The sequence below is a fragment of the Pagrus pagrus genome (genome assembly GCF_965226575.1).
Source record: "Pagrus pagrus genome assembly, chromosome: 4".
Lineage (NCBI taxonomy): Eukaryota > Metazoa > Chordata > Actinopteri > Spariformes > Sparidae > Pagrus > Pagrus pagrus.
The window spans coordinates 6,938,952-6,960,789 of record NC_140188.1 but is presented as its reverse complement, the minus strand read 5'-3'; the positions used below and the strand labels follow the sequence as shown (position 1 = coordinate 6,960,789).

Genomic DNA, 21,838 nt, shown 5'->3' with positions numbered 1-21,838 from the left:
AATCTCAATCCTTGTATTTCTTCTCAATACTAATCTTACACCTAATCCAGCTTTGCACAAGGTGTGTATGATTGCACTCACAGTGGACCTCCAGGACTTCAGTTGTCATGTAGGGGTTGGTAAGAGACACGTGCTCCACACTGCAAGTGTAGGCGACGCCATCGTCCTGTCTGTCCACCTGGAACTGGAGGCTACTTCTCACTGTGAATGATTTTCCTGTGGCGTTCACCTTTGTAGAGCCTGCAGAGTCAGAAAATGAACAGGGATCCAATGTACTTGTGAATTAATAATATTATTGGGGAACAGTTTGGGATTTTGTTTAAGCCCTTCATGCAAAAAAATCATTTCGGAAAAAAGAAATCAGCTTGTACGTTTTCTAAAAAGCGAGAAAGATTAAATTTTATTTTAAAGATGTTGCTTTTCTGACATAGACTGCAGTGTTGTTGTTGTTGTTGTTGCTGTTGTTGTTTTCACTGCCTCTCCTTTGAGGGAGAGAATCCTTGGCCTTTGAAAGTCAAGTCAAAATAGAGTGAATAGTGAAGGGAGAGCAGTAGGAGCGTTGACTCGGTTGGTTGGGTGTGTTTGCTCCTCAAGGACCATCTCTCAAACATCCCAGTCAACACAAACAGGCACACGCTCCCCCGGCAGCGCGGGGTAGATTTCCATAGTTGTAGTCACACCTTTACTTTCATTCCTTCTCCTTTGTTTTAGTCTCATACCCAGACGTTCACCCTTTACACAGCTTCAGATCTTGATTTGTGTTTGTTGTTTCCTTGCCTTGTGATGTTGTCTTCATTTAGAGATGCATCTTAACTTATAATTGGAAGCATTTCTTTGTAATTTGCTGCTGCTCTCCTGTCAACGCTTTGTGCGGTAGTGTCACTTTTCTGAAGCTTTACAAGGCTATTGCACCTAAACAGGGCAAAAAAGACAAAGATGACAGCCTTCAGAAGGACTTTTCACTGGAGCTGCTATCCTCCTCACCCCCTTAGATCCTCCCCACACTATGTCCTCCCCCCTCCACCTCTTCCTCTCTCTGGACTTTCTACCATCCAGTGCAGACCTGAACCAATCAATACATACACATATGTATTCACTCCACTCCTTCACTCACAAATACTCACACATACACAGCAAACGAATTGTTCAATCCCTTGGTCTATTAAATGCTAACAGCCCCTTGCAATGAAACCCCGATCACCCATATCATCATCATTTTGGGCTGATCCGTCCCATTTGTTCCACTCCACTGATTCTCTTTGATTTTGTCATGTGCAAGGGGATTAATTTTTTATTGGACTTTCCACTGAAACCACGACTACTACTAAGACTGTTACAACTACTGCTGCTCTGACGGCTACCTGTATATTTTCTGTTGCTTTGAGGTTGACAGATTCAATAATAATTTGTCTTCTTCTTTAATACTGCCATTACTTAAGTGATAATCGTGTTGTGTTTAATAAGATGAGAAAAGAAGGCGAGATGAACCAACTTTTTAGTCTCTAATTTAATTTCTCTACACTAACATGAACATAACTAGTAATTTATTTTTTAGTAGACAAGACAGTTTGGAAATCTGATTGAAATGATCAGATTGAATGATTGAAATTGGTATTTTTCATATTTGAAAGTATGCACTTCTTTCTGAATCTGATTTATATTTATTACTGATATAATTTGTCTCAAATTTTAAAACTAAACATAATAATAGCAAGAGTGAGGCTGCCCAAACTTTTTCACTTGGAACGCCAAAACTGAAACTTAATGGTGGGCCATGGGCCAAAAGCAAACAAAAATTCAGCATCTTACAGCCAACCTCATAGGCCTCTAAGACATCACGCTTGTATTGATTAATGCATCACAAATTATGTAATGGTTGGAATCAGGTCTCAAAATCAATCTATCATTTGAGCGGACAGAAAAGTCAGAGGCCCCGCATTTGAGAGCCAAAGGCCCTGCATTTTGCCCTCAAGTACAGAGAGTGGATAGCAAGTACTGTCAAACACAAATTTCTCCAGCTTTTCCTCTCATTCATCAAGACGCCTGCAGCATCAGAGCTGCCACAGAGAAGCTGTCAGTCTATTTCAAGGCGGTTGCTAGCATCGCCAGAGAGCATGCAGAGCAGCTTTCATATGAATGTGAATGTGCCCAGGTGCACTTGCTTTGAACCAGAACCCCAAGAGGCAAGCAGATCTACATTCGGGCCACTGGGGGCGCTCCGATAATCAGACGTCGGCGTCTCTTTTAACAAACCAGAACTTCAGTGGTAGAATTCGATTCGATTTTTGTGTAGACCTATTATTATAGTTTGATAAGAGTAAAATCAGGTTTGGTCAGGTGGAGTTTGGAAGACTTAAAATTTGGGTTCCCTTCAGATTATTATTGTTTCAAGCTGTCCTCAGCCTTGAAGAAATAACAGCATAACAATTTGAGCCTTTGTTTATTTCATGAGAGCATCAGCGGCATACCTTAATAGCCCATCCATTTTTTTTTACCATTTCAAAACGTGCTCCTTTTTATGCCTGAAGCTCCTGCTCAGCACAGTTTGCAACCTACTGCCTGCTGACCAGTAATTATTGGGGAAATGTCATTTAATTCTGTGACCTAATTCCTAAATTAATTTGCTGTTGGAAAGCCCTTAAAATATAAACTCACATTCACAAGAAACAAATACCTCATGTAGGAATTGGTAGGGGTCTTTAATTTTACCTTGGAACTGGTTTATCCTTAAGGAAGAACCTTGCACATTTAGTATTTTGTAGTTGGAGGGTAAAGATGCTTAAGGAGCAAGCTTACATCTATACTGCCAGTAAATCTGTGGTCTGGTTCCTGTGTAAGACAGCATACATGATTGTTTTTCTACCAGTACCACCATTGTGGTCTTGGGTAGTACAATGCTTAAATATGTCCACACAGTGTTGGTTTAATCCACTCATTAGCACTTCTGTCTATGATACCGTATTTTTCGAGGTCAGTTAGGCTGTGTTTACATGTCTGTTTCTGTTCTATGAAAGAACTGAGTGGAGCAAGTTAAAAGCCCAAAATATATTCATGCTTATTTAGGAAAAATGAATTAGGAAATGCTTTTTTATCGTATTTGTCTTTCTTTTCCAAATGACTATCATACAAATAAATTCCTTTTGATGTATTGATTTTTACAAAAGGTTTATCTTACATTTGACCAACACATATAAATCCATATCCTTCTACAACATTCTCCCTAGCCTCCAAGCCCTTAAACTTTATTCATTTATGGATGTTTTTAACAAACTCCTAAAGGAATAAACAGATTAGTTTGCACTAAAGTTGGACTTGCTGGGGAAAAGCGAGTGTACATTGTCTAAAAATAGCTCAAAACCATCTAAGGCAATAAATATGAGAAAGCACTTTGAGGTTCTACAACACATGCTGGTATATTCATGTAATGTGGCTCATTTGTAAAATCTTCAGATATTGCTCTGAATATTCCCCCTATTTTTAATGCAGATAGAAGGACCTATAGAAAATATAAGAAGCAAGGGAACTATGATTTAAAAGGTAGGTCATCAGATGTAAATGTCATGGTTAAACCATGTGTTAGTAACTGCAGTAACACGTAGATAACTTCTGCTGCTGATGGCTACATGTACTGAATAGAATGGACATGTCATTCTTGCTCACATGTAATTTTCCTGTGTTAATGAGGCACTTGATCTAATTTTGGATTATGGCCTTGATGTGGAGGGGAATATCAAACCTGTAGAAATTAGTTGAAATAACTCAATCTTCTCAGAAATAGAGGATAACCAAATAATAACCAGAAAAAAACTAAAAGTGATCCGTTAATGAATTTTGACAAATGTACAGATGGTGAAGAAAGCTTGTTATATTAAGTAGGAATGGAGATGCTTTAATGAATCAAAGCAAAGTTACTATGACATCAAGTTATCAGTTATGTGCGGTGACACAAAGATCCAAACATATTTCAGGAGCAACATGAAGGCCAGAAGTTGTCTGGTGACATGGAGTGATTTTCATATGAATTTTCTCACTGCCAACTCTTTAATATAGCAGACTGTGTGTGGGAGACACCGATCATCAGACCTCTTAGATTAGATTAGACAAGCATATACATTAGCGCCAACATGAATCAAGTGGACCGATTTTACTCTTTGGTAGCAAACTTGTCTTGACATATTTTCCCACTGATTGGAGAAAGTTTAAGTTACTTTTGTTGCTGTTCACTTTGACAATTAAAAGTTACAACAAAACATGTCGAGAACACTTAAGTCAGCAATCAGCATAAAAATGAAAGTTTGTGATATTTCATCTTTGCTCAGCTTGATCTTACAGAACAGGATGTGAGGCCAATTCTAAATGAAGGAGTACACATATTTAATGATAACATACACACATAAAAACAAATTGTATGTGTGTGTGTGTGTGTGTGTGTGTGTGTGTGTAATTTATTGTCTACTGCCTCATCTCGTCTTGATATCTTGCCTAGCTGAATATAAAATTAGTCACTATGATGGAGCTGTTGTGTATTGTATGGTGCCTTTGTGTCACTGTGAAAGAAATATATAGGCCACTTTATGTATGCATAGAGAGTGACAGTGGGTGGATTTTTCCCTCAATAGATTACAATTTGAAGCCTAGCTGTCATTCAGCGACACAAGTAATTTGTATGGCTCTATACTCTGCAAACAAATTATTTGACACTGGATGACAGTTGCATTTTGAGGTTTGTAATGCTGTGTGCTTCTAATATAAATTGTTGAAAAACAAATCATCAGAGCATGAAATAAATATGACATGTTTTTGCTATTACACCTGCTGTCATCTTGGAGCTTTGTAGACTGGTCCCCCAGTGGGGATAGGTTTGACTGACAGCAGACACTGGCGGCAATGATCTACCACAGAAGAACCAATGGCAAAACATGCTGCTCCCAGCACATACTCGCTAAAGAAAGCTTTAAAGCACAACCTATAAAAGACTTGGTTCTGGAGCACTGATTGACATTCCTCCTCTTTGACACTTTGACATGGAAATGAAGTTTTTATGTCGAGCCCTCCAGTCTCTGCTTTGTGTTTTATCTCCCTTTGACTTGGAGATGCATCACACCAGGTCTGTTTGCCCAAGCGGCTTAATAAAACCCACCGTATGCAGGTAAAACTAATAAAAGAACATTTGTATACAAGACACCAGGTCGGGGCAGACTTAGGGCTCATGATGTTTTTTAGAGATATGCAATTCTAACATAACACATCAATGTCATTTCATACTGTACATCAAATTCAAATGTAGGGAATTATTCTCTGGTTTGATTTTCCTTTATCAACTTTTGTGGTGCCTGCAGGGAATGGTACGAAGGCATTACATTTTTATTTTTATCCACAAAAGGCCAAAGTCGGAGCTATGAGTAAAACTGTGGCACCTCTTGAACTCTGTTAAATTACATTTTGACATTTACTTTATGTGCATATGTCCATATATGTTAAGAATAGTAAGTGTTGGGCTATAAATATTTATTTTAAAGTATAGCTCACGACTTAAACCAGAAAAGAGATCATCTCAGTGCCTCTTGAGATGGACAGCAAGTCTGGTTGTGATGCTGTGTGCCAGCCCTCCACTGGCCTTTCAGGAATCTACGTGCACGTCATTTCAACAAGAAAACTTCATATCCCAGCCCCTCTCCCATCAATCATCATGCCATGTTGGGCAGACACAGACAGAACCACCAAGAAAAAGCTCTCTGGTGCAAATCTTCAATAAAGAGCAACTGTCACACAGAGTCTCTGCAGCAGGCTCCATTACATTAAAGAGCTCCACACAGCTTACCTCTGCCATCAAATTGAGGAAAACATTCCATTCCTATTTTTTAACGTTTTTGTCTTTTTTTTTTTTTAGCAGAAATAATATGGTGATAAAAGCTCTAACGATACAAAGTGCAGAGCTTCAGACAGTTTGGAAAGAGGTACACAAGAAAGTGAAAGCTTGTAAGGCGCACAGTGTGAAACCACAGAAAACTTCTGCCGGTTTAGTGTGATCAGCACACATTACACTGCACCATCTGCTGCCTAATGCATTGTCTCTATTGCTGTTTTTTTTCAGTCTGTGTAAAGCTAGTTATGTGGCCGTTCTAAGTTTGCATTCTTGTATCCTCGTTTCACTATCTAATGGTTGCTGTTTGAAAGAAATAAGGCATCCAAGCACCACCTGAGGATCAACTCATCACATGTACTACAGAGAATTTGAAACCATGGGATACATTCATGTTTTGTGTTCACCCAAAAATTTCTTTGTGGGTGAACACAAATCATGAAGCACACAGCCGACAGTTTTTGTGCTAATAGTCTCCCTCTCTAAGACAGTTTTGGAGGAATAGCCTTCCCTAAAACATGATTCTTCACTATTTCATGTTTGACCAGTGTTGAAATGATTTGTCAATTTACCACTGAGTCAATTCGTCGACCAACAGGAAATTATTTTTGGCAATAAATCAATTGCTTGATTGAATGCATTATTGAGAAACACTTGCCTGTTTCAGGTATTACAATGTGAGGTTTCGCTGCTTCTCTGTTCTACATCAGTGTAAATTGAAAATAAGCAAGAGCCTGCGAGCAAACTCAAACATCGGCATTTTCATTTTTGATAACCGCCTTTAGTATTGTGTGATTGATTCCTGTTTCTATTAATCATCCGACTGAGTACATCATTACTTTAGTGCCACTAACAGGGAAAACAAAATGCTGTACAGGACTTCTTGTTGATGTACACTTGATTTTATAATTAGAATCAATAAGAGGCACTACTATATGTCTTCACCTCGGTCAGGTAGTGAAATGTGGACAGCTACGCCACAGTCCAGCAGCATTTGGACAGCTTCCAACGACAGCAGCAATGCTGGCTATGAGCCAAGCGAATCATGGCACTGCTAAACCCCCTGGCCAGTGGAACAATGCATGAATATGAGCACAAAGGGATGCTGAATGACTTGACAGTAATGATGTCTCCAAGAGGGTATAAGTGGTAACAGAGGATACAATGTTCTGTGAAACCCACACCACATGCTTACCTTGGACTTCCTTGTCATTTCGGAACCACCGGATGTTGGCAGCTGGTTTGCTGCCCGACGTGGTACACGTCAGGGTGATTACGTCCCCCTCCATGGCAGGCTTGGTAAATCCTGTGATCTCCGGTCGTCCTGGCACTCCTGTGGTGCATGGAAATATACATATAAATAGCATACTGAACACATACACAGGATATGATGAGCTGGGTAATAACCCAGTGGGTGGTATACACTCCTCTGACAATAGAAAATGATTTACTGACTGACAATAACTCTCTTTGACATATTTGTGCTGAGAAGCAAAAATGAAGTATAACATAACAATGAAAAAGCAACAAAAACAAAACAATAAGAATTCTAAATGAGATGATGGTTTAAAGAAATGGGAAACTTAATATGTGAAGTTAAAAATACATTTCCTGAAATCTCCGAACAAGATAACAACGTGTACTTTCTTCTTGTCCGGTTTTTAGATGACAAAGGTCATCTTACAAAACATAAGACTAAATAAATGTATTGTATGTGTGCGTGGGTGTTGACTTTTACTTTTCTATATTTCAGCGTATTCTTTAACACACCTGTCTGGCTTATACAGATGTGAAAAGGTTGAGTTTTTTGTGGCCTACAGAGAATTAAATACAGAATCACTACATGCACGCAAGCCTGTAAAATGCAAAACTGTCATCCTTTATTCTTGTAGACAAGACTATAAACTGTAAAGCAGAAATGTTATTTTCCTACAAAGCAACAAGTGCGTGGTGAAGAGTGAACAGAGGAATTTAATTTAAAATGCGCTGGTATTCATGCTGTCAGAACATGAAGAATTAGCCAAAGGCAGAGAATAAGCCCAAACATGCTCACCCAGAACAGTGAGAAAGGCCTTGGTGGTCTTGACAGGCATGGTGAAGAGCGAGCAGGTGTACTGGCCCTCGTCTGACAGGCTGACGTCACTGATTCTGATGGTGAGCTCCTGCCACGAGGCTCGCACCAGCTCAATTCGGTGGTCCCTCAGCGCTGTATAACAACACACAAAAAAAACCTGAATTCAGTGATTGCAATTAACTCGTAGAAGTGTCATTTGTAATTCAGATGACCTTTAGCAGAACAACGGCTAAGACACTGCACTATCAGGTATTTCAAATAGTTGTCGAATGCTGCAAACAAATACCGTGGCCAATGGCTTGAAACATTTTCTTTACATTTGCATTCTAGGCTGACAGACTGATTCACAGTCAGTGAGAATACAGAATGCATCAGCAGGATGCACTGAAGCGTAGCAGCAGAAAAAGCTTATAGTCCTAGATTACAATATCTATTTGGGTAATCACTTACATTCCAGGTATTGATTTACATTCACTTTAATACTTTTAGCAACTGGCTCTCTGTTACATTTCTCTATTTGTACATTGATACAAAAACCTTACCCTGGCCTAATACAGAACCACTTAGCCAAGAAAAAAAATACGCAAGTACTAACAGAATATATTCAAGTAATTTAATATAGTGTTTATTAACTGTCAGTGGTTTTGTCTCGTCGTTTTATTGTTTTACTGTGGTTGAAATTAGTTATTTTAAGCAAATTGTTTTAGTGTTTTTCTTCTTTGTTTTGAAAAACTAAGACATTAAAGATGTTATGCATAACAGTGGAACAGACTTTTTTATAATGGACATCCAAATAATCCTTATTGATGAACTACAAAGCATTTATTTACCCATTACACAGTATTTTAAACATCATTTGCAACTTTACAGTAAACAATTGCTCAATAAATGGTTTATAATGCATTTCAATAGTGAAAAGAAACTATTAACTAATGTTTAATTAACTATAAATGTACCATTTATTCATGGCTGTTATTCTAAAGTTTAACCCAATAAACATTACAATGAGCATTCTTGAAAACACAGCTTGAAATAAAACCTTTCAGTGTTTTCTTAAGATACCAGAAACCTTCACCGCTGCTCCTACAGATGTGACTGCACCCTCGTAAAGCTGAGAAAACCACGCAACCGAGCTGAAAAAGGTCATCTCGCACCTGTCATCTCTTATACAATTTCAAATTCAGATTCACCTGCTCCTACAAACGACCAACCACAGAGGGCAGGAGGGAAAGTGCTCTTCATTGAATACATTACACATTCTTAATCCTCGCTCCCTTTGGGCCTGGCCAGCTCTCTCCCTGGACACTCTTTCATCTGAGGTAATTTGAACTCTATTGGATTGCACTACACAGGGGCAAATCTGGCAAAATGCAGCAGAAGTAGACGCTGATTAGGATTTAATCAACGTAGCCAATGTAACATGGTGCCAGATAAAGAAGATGTCTCTCTGAAAATCATTAATCACCTGCTCCGTTCCCATTTGTTTGATTTTAGCGATAGCATACACAGCAGACATGTGATACACAGTTAAATTAGATTGGCTGAAATGATTATTAGATTTTCACTGATGTAGGTCATTATCAACAACCGTGTTCTTCAGCTTCAATTACACCCCGTCATTTGATGATCATTATCTTATAATCACACACAGACTAAAAAGAGAAGTATAAAGATTGGCTGTAAAGATATTGACGGCTCTCAGAAGTTTCTTATTAGAGACTCTTTGTTATCCAAGAATAAAGAGTAGCATAAATAAAACAATCTTCAAGCCAGAATTACATTTTAATAACAAGCTGTGCCATCAGAGAGGCAGCTTATTATGTGCTACGGGGCTTAATACAAACATTTGATAGTCTTACTGTGGCAAACTGCATCCTGAAACAAAGCTGCCTGATGTTCTTTGTAGTTAAGCATCCCCACTACAGAGCTTGAAAATGCCCAGAGGCTCTGGCAGAAAACAGCAAACCCTTTGGTGGATTGATGCATTGGAGAGGTGATGGGGTCTAAGCAAAGACTGTACAGGAACTCAAAAGCTATGGAAGTACAGGCTGAGAGGATCAAAGCTTTGGACAAGATGACATACTGTACTTCCCCTGGCCCATATCCTTCTATCTCTGAAACGCACAGAGGAAAGACAGGGAGAAAACAGACCGAATTTTCTTCTTCTTAACCCCATGTTCCTAAAAGCACAAACACCTCTGAGATGCTGATAAATGCTCTGGCTCTTTTCTAAGAAAGTTAAAGAAAACAGACATATTTTGGTTAAAGTGATATTCCACCCAAACTCTGTAGGCGTAACAACAAAAAAAAAATTGTTGTTTGCTCCTGCAACTGTGATCAGCTTGAATTTATGTCCATTATACAGATTGAATGTTGAAAAGAATTTCTGAGAAACAGAAGAATAATCAAAATGCCCATATAAACTTCTCAAGTACACTTCCCGCTCTACATCTACATGGTCAGTCATCGTTTTGGCAAAATATCGCTGGGGCTTCTGTGAACACCAGTGCCATTGAAACACACTGAACATTTGGTTAGACAACAGAGAAATATTGCGGGGCCCTTTGGAAATGTTGTATCATGAGCTGAGGAGCCGGTCAGCACCTTGCATGGAAGCCTCTGCCATCAGTGTGTGAATAGGTACATGTAATAGGCATGTGTTGTAAAGTCCATTTAGCATTTGGGTCGTGCTGCGTAGTGCTTCTAGAAGTTTCTTTGTCTCTGCAGTCCATTGAAACTAATATGAAATGAAGTGGAAAACAACTGCTGTTCTCTGAAATAATGAACTTTAAAATGCATTTGAACATTGCCTCTTACACTGAAGATGTAAATTATCTCTTTAAACACCAAAACAGTGACCAAATACAGTACAGACTTCCGATTATTTCAAGTGACATTTAAAAGTATGGAGCTGGCTAAACCTAATTTTTTTTGTATCAACTGAATAATATCACATTACTATCACAACAGAACTAAATATATAAATGCCAGCTGCTGAGTTTGAGCCCAAGCGGTGGCTGAGAAACAACTAACAGTTAAACAAAAGATGGTTTTGACTGATGCGTTTTTGTCAGACAACCACTGGCACTACGCAGCACGTGAATCAATGACATATTGATAGAATGAGATGTACAAAGGTTTGAATAACCCAAAGACAAGTGTTATCTATTACTCAAACAGCATATGGCCAGGAAACCATACTACTAGAATCCAATCCAGGCTAGAGGCCCAGATTGTGTGCAGATCCGTCACAATCAGACCCAAATGCCAGCGGCTGACAAAGCTTTTTTCCAGGTGCTTTAGGAAATCAATGTGATGAAAAGGTTCATTTCCCCCAAACCCTAGATAGCTCCCGCGCTGTTCATTCTGCTTAGGAGGAAGCATAAATCTGCACCCTGACCTTGTGTATGCTACAGCCTTGCAGCATGGCAGCTTAATGCGCAGTACATCTCCTGTGATGGAGGCCTTACCAAGGCTGTCTCAAATCAGTAAAACTGACACCCCGGTTCCCCCTCAGGGCAAGGCATACTGTTGCTATGGCCCTTTGATGCAAAGTAATATTTGCCTTGTTTCCTTGACAGTCCTTCGCACCAGCGACCGTGTCAATAGAAGACCTTTCTGAGACTGTCGTTTGTCAGATTCAGTTTTATAAACTTTGGCACATTTTGCTAAAAGTCACAGTATCTGAATTAATCATGTCCAAGAACCTTTTTTAACCCAGCTGGCAGAAAAAAAACATCGACATTGTACGTTTCATCAAACCACGGATAGGCCTACGGATAAATCTGTACATTTCATATGTATCATATAAACATTTCAACAATGTGACGTACCATGTATGACATCTTTATGAACTGACAGTCATGTCAGGAACAGGGGATGGTGGTGCTGCCAAGCAAGATACCACTTTTCAAGTTCAAGGTTTGTACCGAAAAACACTGACTTTCTTTTTTATGTAGGGACATTTTCCAGACATGATAGTAGCATCAGAACCTGATATTTTTGAGACATTTTCCAACCATTTTTGTGGCGACAAAACCAACTAAGCCAAAATATGATTTCAACAAAATGAAGTTAAGTTTCAACACATCCATGGTTTGCAGAAACATACATTGCCTGCATTTATTCTGGTGATTTAGTGGGTTTATCATGTAAAACAAATTAGGAAATGCCTTATCACAAAATGATTTTACTGTTTTGATTTGTGAGAGAAGAGCTGACAGTCTGGTTGGTAGCTATATTAGCTCTGTCCTCAGATAAAACTGAAAGCAGAGGAACTGGAAGTGCACTTATCACATGGCATTTACTTCTGCACTCCACTGACAGATGTTAACCAATGTTTCTAATCCAAAATGATGAAGTATCTCCTAACAGTCCAGATAGAAAAGGACATTTTACATCTATCCATTAGTCTTGGAAATGAGCCCATGCCTCTTGGGTTCATCCAAAATATGTTACATTCGCAATGCCGACTGTCCCCATTTGTCCATTTTTGCATGGCCCGTAACCACTTTGAGCCAGTCCTGGAATGTGAAAGCACTAGCTGTCCTTCAGCGAGAACACAGGGTCCTGGCACACCCCCCCGCTCTCCAGCCAGGGGCTCCACTCTTTGCAATTAGAGTGTGTTTGCTGCTGGCTGTGCTCGCTCACTGACTGTGTGGGCGATTCTGGACGTATTCCAGGGCTAGTGGTGCAGGCAGGGGGCTCTTTCCCACCACACATGTGGCTGCAATTAAGAGAAGGAAAGGGCCTTGTTCCAGAGGGCCATTGTTACTGCCCGCGCTCTCAGAGATCCCACAGAGCAGATGCTACTCAAATTGGACTCATTTTCAGTGCTTGAAGGGGGGAAGGAAAGAAGGAGGAATTCTCTCAGCAGCTACGCCACGTCCCCTCTTCAAGTGGTGAATAATGAGACTGAATATATTTTTTTCTGTCCATTTTTCAGCCCGCGAACATTGATTGTACACTGCGGGATTTTTTTGTGCCCTTTTTTCATATGAACTCTCTAAATCTAATTTTCATTAAAACAAGTGCCACTGGGGTTACATTATTCTGTTAGATATCAATACAGTTTAATTTCAGGGTTTGCAAAGATATATTACAGTACAACAAATTACAATGCTTTAGCCCTTATTAAAAGGATATAAACATTTTTCGGGTTGGGCTTCAAAAAGGAATTTAAATACAACATATTCTTCATTATTCTAAAGAGCTAATATACATTATACATGAGTGTTGTGTGGCACAGTGCTTAGTATACAAAGCCACATACAAAACCAGCTCTTCACATTAGTGATAATAGCAGAGTGTACTGTATAGTGCCACAATGGTAGATTCGCATTTCAGTGAAGTTGAAGGTAACCCAGTACACTTAAAAGCCCATTAGTCCCTGAAGAAAGACATTACTGTAGCTGTGGCCATGAGACCCTTTCTACATTTTGTCACCAGTAAAAACAGACACTGCAAGGTAAACAAAACACTTGAGAACAAACCTGTGATGCTTTCCTCAGAATCACTTCAGTGTGAGGTTATTTTCCCATGATATCAGAAGAAAGCATCAACTTCATGGTATGTTAAACTCTTACAAACTTAACTTTATGTTCACATGTGTATGTTTATCTATGTATATCACTTCTTCCTCTTTTACACTTCTCTCTTGCTTTCCAAATGTGCCCATAAAACAATAATGAAATGACAAATAAAAAAAATAAAATAAAATAATAATAATAATAATAATAATAATAATAATAATAATAACAACCTGAATTTGGTAGTTCATGTCCATTCTAATCTGAGAATTAGATTTACACACAGATATCTGAGACCGAGCTGAGGTTAGTGCCCACTGTACTTGCTCACAACAGACCCACCATCAAATGTGTGTTTACTAGAATGGACGTTTAAATGTGCTTTCATTGGTGCTCACTCCAGTAATTGCATCCTTGGTAATTATCCTTCATTCTCTCAAGCTAATGAATGTTTTAATGCTCACATTAGAGCATTCATTTAGCACATAACAGCATTTTGATTACTACAAGCCAATTAAGATCAATTTTGCTTTGTGACCTTTATGATCCAGGCTGAATGCCCCAATTAAATGTCATGAATGATGAACCATAAACTTCTGAGAGATGGAATTGAGATGAGGAAGAATGATGTACAATTTGCCACAGCATGTATTATATGTATATGCTGTATACGTCTCCATATCTCTGCTACAAACACATTCTGAGGATCAAATGAGCAATTTGTTATCTGCCTTTGACATGCAACCTGCAGAAGCTTCTCATTAATTGCATTATTCATATTCACAGCATCTGACAAAAGATTCTACTTCCATCCTGTATGCCTCCAGGAACATCATTACCATTCTCTACAGCATTGCTACTTAGGTTTTATCCTTTTCCCACAGAAGCCAAAAGTGAAGTAAATCATAATGAAGACAGCAAAGGACAGTTCTGCTCTCATTTGTCCTGCTCGGTAATAATAAATCATAACCCCGGCAACATATAAAAAGGGATAATTCTACAAAAGACATATGGTCCAAATCGATTTCTTCATCGCGGCGGCCCACCACAGAGCTGTTTCCTTCAACAGTCCCTGCTAATTGGCCTAATGTATGAATGATGTGTTGGCCCAGCTATTAAGGCGATCTATCTGTTGTCTCAGGTCTGTGGCGGTGGTGCGTAGGAATCTGCATGCTGGTCCTTGCCATAGTGTAGTCTGAACCCTCTGAGGTGGCAACAATCAACCAAGACTCAGATATACATAATGTATGAGGAGGAGCATGCCAAGGAACCAGCTGGCATGATATAAGAGGAGGGCTGTGTTCAGCTTTAGACAAATGTGCAGAGACAGTCCAACCCATATGGATCGGCTTTGGGAATCCAGCAAGGTTAACACTCTCTTGGAGCTCCGTGAGGTTTGTCTGAGCCTCTTATAGAAGAGGATGAGATAGAGGTCCTTCTCGTTTACACTCTCACCAAAGACACATTAAGCTTCTGAGCCGTTTTCCCACTATTTCCTCCGCACCTGCAACCAAATCTCTGATCCTCCTTCCAGGTCTGTAATGAAACGTGACATTGCTGTGTAGACAAATTGGAGGTCACATCTCCTATGATGCACGGCTAGGATTATGTTCCACCTACGTACCTTAGGACTCCCAATGGGTTTATAAACTAATAATGCGCCATTGTGATTATTTCTCTGTTGCATGCTGCAATTACATAAACAAAAGGTTAATTGGAGTAGTCTTGTTATTAATGGAGCTCGTCTTTACTAGAAAAATGACTGTCAGTCATTTTTGCTGTCATGTTTTTTGTGTGATATTGTTCACATTGACATTGCTGTTGTTGAAAATATCTAATCACATGCAAAAATGTATGAAAATGTGGAATTCGCAAAAGAAAATTTTGTGTGATTTCATGTGCCATGTTTTGTTTCCACATGTGGAAATTCTAATCCACACGTAAAAAGCCAAGCACATATTAATGTATTTAATTTATAAGTGAAAATGTAAATTTCACATTTTTCAATTTAAATTTGAAATAGTGATTTTTACAAGTGAAAAGACAAATTTCCCATTTGACATATTTTCGTAAGGGATAGTGAAGCAGATGCTGGGATAAATAGTTCATTCATAATCTGTCCCTCAATAACTGTCGAGGTTTGTTTGGGTTTGTAACCCATCATGACAACTATGTTTTTCAAACCATATCTAGGTGACCTAAACCTAACCAAACCTTTTCCAGAGAGAAACCAGATCTGTTTTGTGAAGGACAAACAACCTATTCTATCATTACATATTAGGATATTACTGCATCACTGGGACTCATGAATAATGTTTGACGCAAAACATATATTGCTTTTCTTAATGTTACACTGGTGGTATTCAGGGTCATTAATATTTTGGAAAGACACAGAAATCCCTTTTCTCTTTGGCTATAAAAGCTTCTCTTTGGGGCTTTTTATCATATTCTCATTTGTCGGACCTGAATTAAAATGGAACAAATTATAGTCGGGGCAAAGATCAGATTTTGTCTTACTTTACCCAGCAGCTGTCTAACCCAATTGATATAATATGGAACTTCAGCTTCTTTACAGATGTTTCTCTTTACTCCACTATAGCCGTCAAAAGGATTTAAAAGGTCATTTTAATACTCCTTTTTTCCTCCGTCACTATTTTATATCAAACTCCAAACACATCCAGACAAATGCCCTTATCTTTAATACAGAGCTTGAGGGAAACAGCAAGAGTAGATTTAAAAAAAAAAAAATGCCTCACAGAGCGTTTTGTCTAATTTAAGACAGAACAGCAGATGTATTTTTATCATCATTTCTTGTATGTGTTGAGCATCCGGAATCACACATAAAAGCTGTGAAAGCTACATTTTTTTGGATAACGTATGCACAATGACAGGCCACCTTTGTGAAGAGGGAGTGGGAGAAACGTGTATGTGCATCAAACACTAACATATGGCCGTGCTGTCATGGACACCCAGGGGGATTGTAGTAGGCAGAGAGGTGGACAAGAGAGGCAATGGACAGAGACAACACACAGGGAAAAGGAAAGATTTATCTAAACAGGCAAAAAGATACCAAAACTTCTAAACATTGGAAAGAAGAAAATGCAACATAGCTGCATTAATCTAATGTACTCATTGACGGGAGTCTATGACCAGCTGTTCATCAGAGGGAGAGAACAGCCTGCCTCAAGCTCAGCCAGTCTGCAGTTAGTTGTTGGACTGAAAGGTAGCATAAGGTTGAATCTAACATTTTTCATTGGCTCCTACAAGAAGGCACAACAAACGGGAGAAGAAGGACAGTTGCAGCCTTCTGCCAAGCAATTAACTGGTGATTTGGCACAGCAGAGATTTCTTCCCAGGTGTCCCACCCTCTTCCTCGCATGAAGCCTGTGTTGTTCCACGCCTCCCGTTTCTCCTGATGGCCTCACAGGCATCGTATTAGTTGTGCCAATAAAGCTTTTCATTTGGCTGTTTAGAAGGAGATGGAGAGGAAGTGTTCCCACACTTAGCCCTGGCAACCTCTGCTGAGTGGACTACATTCATTTTGTCATCCGTATTGCTCTGGAAAAGGACTCTGTCATGCAATATAAATGGCTGCCCAAGAAGGGCAAAGTGGTTCATACCTATTGTTCTCTTCAAGCTCTCCATACATGCTTATAACAGCAGCATTGTGCTTCATATTCAGAGATAAGAAGTGTGAACAAAACACAGTTAACCAGCTTCAGTTAGGCCAAATGAAATAACCAAAGGATGAGATTTAAATGATTCATCAGGTGTTACATCTCTTCAGAGAACAGTGAAGGTTTTTTTTTTTTTTTTTTGTTTTTTTATCTAATTTGGTGATTTTCAAATCTGGTTCTGCAAAGTATTAAAATGCTACATCTATTATACACCTGAGAATACAGAAAAAATAACAATAAAAAGAATGGCTTTGGTTCAGTGACTTTTGCTTGAATTCAAATCCTTTGGGCACATTCACACAATTCACACAAGAGTATCTATTTAAGATTCAGTTAACTTTCGTTTAATTGTATTTGGAAGTAATTTCATCTAATAAAACACCTTAGACCTCATTACCAAATCCAATCACTTGCGAGGGAGAAAGTATTTCTTCAAACTAGACTGTGACTCTCATTCTGCTGGTTCACTCTGGCGTCTATCAATTGTTATTCAAAGAGGAAGTTAATCTTCAATCATTGAACCAGTGATATTGTATTAGCAGCTACAGCATAAATGAAATGGGTAATATGCTGTGAGAAACACTGAAAGATGAACACCCCAACCCTTACAAGACCAGTCCACTGTTATACTCCCTTTCACCCCAATTCCAATTTATCAACTCCAGACTTTTGTCACCTTTAAATTGGATTTGGCTGGTGAGAGCACATTATAATTCATTCTGGCCCGGGCCTTGTTTCACAAGGTTGCAACAGTGTGCTTTCTTTTCAGTGACATCCAAACAGCTATACAAATGTAGGGCAGCTAAAATGCTAATTAGGCCCAATCATCTCACAATCCACAGGCGTCACTGTGTTGTAAACAACGCTGTCAGTGTTGCGTGATTACAAAATTTCAATTCAAAAACAGTCTATTTCTGTTTAGTTTGTGCCCTGGGACATCGATGGAGACATAACTTCATTAAAAGTCTGCTTTGACATTACAAGGAATGCATTTCCCTCTTATCCTTTTTCTTGTGTTCAGTGGAATTGTGTGCTCGCAGGCAGGTAGGGACAATTAAGTGTATTCCAGAGTTGAAACATTGATGAAGAAGACTCCTGTAGTAATATAATCATAGACATCTTTATCATATCGTGTCATTTTATTATCACAGCCATTATCCCCGGGAATATTACTCACCTTTCTTGTCCCCAAAGAACAGGGTCTGTTGTGCAGGGTTTGACCACTGGAGGGAAGTGTTATCATTGTAATCCACACGACAGGTCATGTTGGCTGTGGCCCCCTCCACCACCGTCACATTCTGAGTTATGGGGAACTGACCTTGGCTACCTGTGGGATTATGAAACAGAGTTTGAGGTCATGGCCGTGACATGAATAGATTGCCGTTTTGAAATGGTTGTTACTGTCTTTTCATTGAATCACATGAATGTACCATTCAGACACCTTTTAAAGTTAATGTTCTGTCATCACATCACCCAATTACATTAATTTATTACATCACAATAAACCAAAGATGGCTCAATGGAAGCCCAGTTGACATGGACTCCAGCCTTCGACAGCTGCTGGAGCTAGAAAACAGTTTTTTTTAGTTTTTTTTACGGTGGAACAATGGTATGTTTTACTCTCCCAGAGCGCCTTCCTCGCTGCCTTATTGCAGGGCCCTAATTGGTAGCATGGCCTAATTAGAGGTAGTCATGTTCTGCTGTAGAGTCTAGAGCTGCAGCTGGGTGGTAAATTGACACATAATCCTAGACACTGTGGGCCTTCGATCCGAGCGACTGCCTTGCCCTGAAACAGCCGCTCGTCACAGTGTGCAGAAGACATCCAAATGAGGCCTAATCACCCAGCCTTGCTGGATTTTACCTTCTTATTCCACATTTGTACTTGTCGTCTCAGCAAAGTCCCCTAATTACATTGCAGAAGCATTTCTATCCAGTCTCTGTTTTATTGAACTCTGCCAAGCTTCTGAAACAGATGTCTAAAACCAATGTTCTTTTTGTGGGGAATTGTGAGACGACAAACTGTAGGCTAATAAGAGTCTGACCAGACCGGCCCCTTTAAGGACGACAACAGCAAACAACAACTACTGTGTTAGAGCTCTTGAGTTTATGCATGAAGCTGTATTTGCCTAGGAGCATTTTGCTGTTTGCAAGCTAATCTTTTTTTATTATTATTTGTGCTTTTATTTCTGCTTTATTTAGACAGTGACAGCTGGAGAGAGACAGGGGAGGCAGGGAAAAGAAAGAGGGGAGAGGAGGGCTGGAATCGAACGCAGGCCGCTGCGGAAAGAACTCAGCTTTAATACATGGAACGTGCACTTCCAGGTGGGCACCCCTGCAAGCTAATCTTTGTGCATGTTTTCTCTTGATTTCATAAGTCTGGTTTGTTTTCCTCTTGTAATGTGCCTGAATGTGAAGGTGACATTGTCTCTGCCTCTCCCAGGTACAGTTCACCACAGGGACACTTCAACTAAGGGAGCAGCTGTCTGCCTCATTAGTCCAGCTGAAATGGGGAAGCGGAGAAGGCTGGGACAGCCAAAGGTCCATGGACCTTCCTTGACCTCGATTGTCCTGATGGAGACTGTTGTGAGATAGAGGTGAAGGTGAGGCTGACTATAAATAGTAATGGGAAAAGGATTCCAACAGTGCACATTACTTATCTGCTCATTACACCCAAATCACATCAACAAACACGTCACCATTGCAATAATTCAAATGCAGTTTGCTGGATGTCAGCGAGGTAGCCCAACATAACCAGCAATGTACGTCATATTTAAAAGGGGGGTATCATGTGGAGGTGTTATCTGTTCCTGCATAACTTTCAAATGTGTTGTCATATCATCTACCCCACCATTTCTCCAGTATCTGTGCTACAGTATCTGTCTACAGTGTATACTGCTAACTAGCTACAGAAATGTTATGAAAACAGTAAACTTCAATGAATATAACTTTCATCCCTCAGGTTTTATTGTGATAGCAATTGCTTTAGCAAAAACCTGTTGCCGAAGTACCTTTTATATATGCCTGCAAGGTTGATAAAGGCCGTCCACATAATCAGAAGTATGGCCATGTCGTGAACATTGTGTTAAAATATGTGTCAGTGCAGGTAAGTGTGCACTGCAGCTAACTGCATGGGCTTCACGTAATACATTCATGAAATTCCACTGTCTTGACATTCTGTAGCCGTCTGGAGTGTGGCAAATGCTGTCCTTCTTTGTGGAAACATAATCCCTAGCGCCAACTACAGAGTGTATTTCATTTTTTTTCAGTGATGATTGGACGGTGGTCAGCCTTACCTCTACAGTTCAGTGCCAAACAATATTCCAGAAAGTCACTGAACCACAAACTGCTCCAAGGACATAACACTGTATAGTGTGAACCTATACACTGACCTCGCTTTAAAGGAGCCTATGTTCAGGTGTGTGAGAAGGAGGGATATTCTACAACATGTTTAATTAACTTGAGGCATAAGTTTTCACTTATTGAGCCTCATTAGACTTCATCTAAAAATTGTGTGGGCATGTGCAGACTGTTTGAATGACATCTGTCTCAACCTCCTACAGGCATTTCTCACTGAAGACTGAAATGTCAGAATTCCATCTAATCTTACTTATAGTACATTCCCATCTATAGCAAGTCAAAACGTTTGCTGTGAAAACGGTTAGTTTAATTGCACCTGTTAAATTTATAATTGTATCATTCTTTTTTAGTTTAAATTTATGATAGCTGTTCAGGGAAGATACTGAACCTCAAATTGCTCCTGATGTTCCATCAGTGTGTGAGTTTGTGTGAATGGATGAGCATTGAAATATCGTGGGGTGCTTTGGATCAAAAACCCTGTATCACATGGCACCTCTGCCAACAGAGTATGAATGTATGTGTCAAAGTGGCACGGGCTATAAAGCGCTTTTAGTATTGGGCAGAGTAGAAAAGCTCTCTATAAATGCATGTCCATTAAACGTGCATTATTTTACATACATAATATTTGGTGACTTAGTAATTCAGGCATAGCTCTGCCTGACTTGAGTGTCTACAGCTACAGGTTGCAAAGATGCAAGACAATGCGCCTCACAAATGACAGAAAATGGATTCAAAAACAAAGCAGACGAATTATTGAATAGGAAACACATGAAACAAAACAGATATTTGAGTTGAATGAAGGCCACTAAATGTTTGAGCATTTCTGAATAAGACTGTTCTCATTTATCTAGAAAGAAAATTACTGTATGACATCAGACATAAAAACAAAAAACCCAGCACATTGCCAACAGTAAATGGACAATAAATGCTGTAGGTAAGGAAGGATACAATAAAAGCTTCTAGATGAAAGAACAGATTATGTTGAGCCATGGCTGTTTCCCAGTGAGAGGGAACAAACAGTTCTGAGAGAAGTAATGGAGGTATGAAGGTTGTCTGCTCCACTGATGATCCAAGACGACTCGGTGAAGTGCAGTGATGGAATGAGGAATAAAACTTCACTTTTGCAATATGCTTTTTGGGAGGATAGGCTATCCCTTTAAACACAAAGCACATCACCTCTACAGGCGAAAAGGCTTCATTACTGGGCACTGCTGTATTCCTTTTTCTGTGCGCATACTGAATGAGAGGGAACTTCCTATTTACAGTCAAGGCCAGCTGCAGATTGAGAGCTTGCACATATTTACAGTAGACAGCAGCCAACCTACCTACCATGGCAGCA

The 21,838-nt window shown here is 39.5% G+C and overlaps 1 protein-coding gene across 3 annotated transcripts in view; it reads right to left on the bottom strand.

Moving 5' to 3' along the window:
• cadm2b (cell adhesion molecule 2b) overlaps window positions 1-21,838 on the bottom strand; it is a 144,474-nt gene that overhangs the window by 9,383 nt on the left and 113,253 nt on the right. For all 3 annotated transcript variants that reach the window (XM_084351812.1, XM_084351813.1, XM_084351814.1), the window contains 4 exons: window positions 18,320-18,469; window positions 7,917-8,069; window positions 7,059-7,196; window positions 82-240 (listed from right to left, as the gene is read on the bottom strand). In XM_084351812.1, the coding sequence (XP_084207938.1) occupies window positions 82-240; window positions 7,059-7,196; window positions 7,917-8,069; window positions 18,320-18,469 (600 nt within the window). The remainder of the gene's footprint in view (window positions 1-81; window positions 241-7,058; window positions 7,197-7,916; window positions 8,070-18,319; window positions 18,470-21,838) is intronic.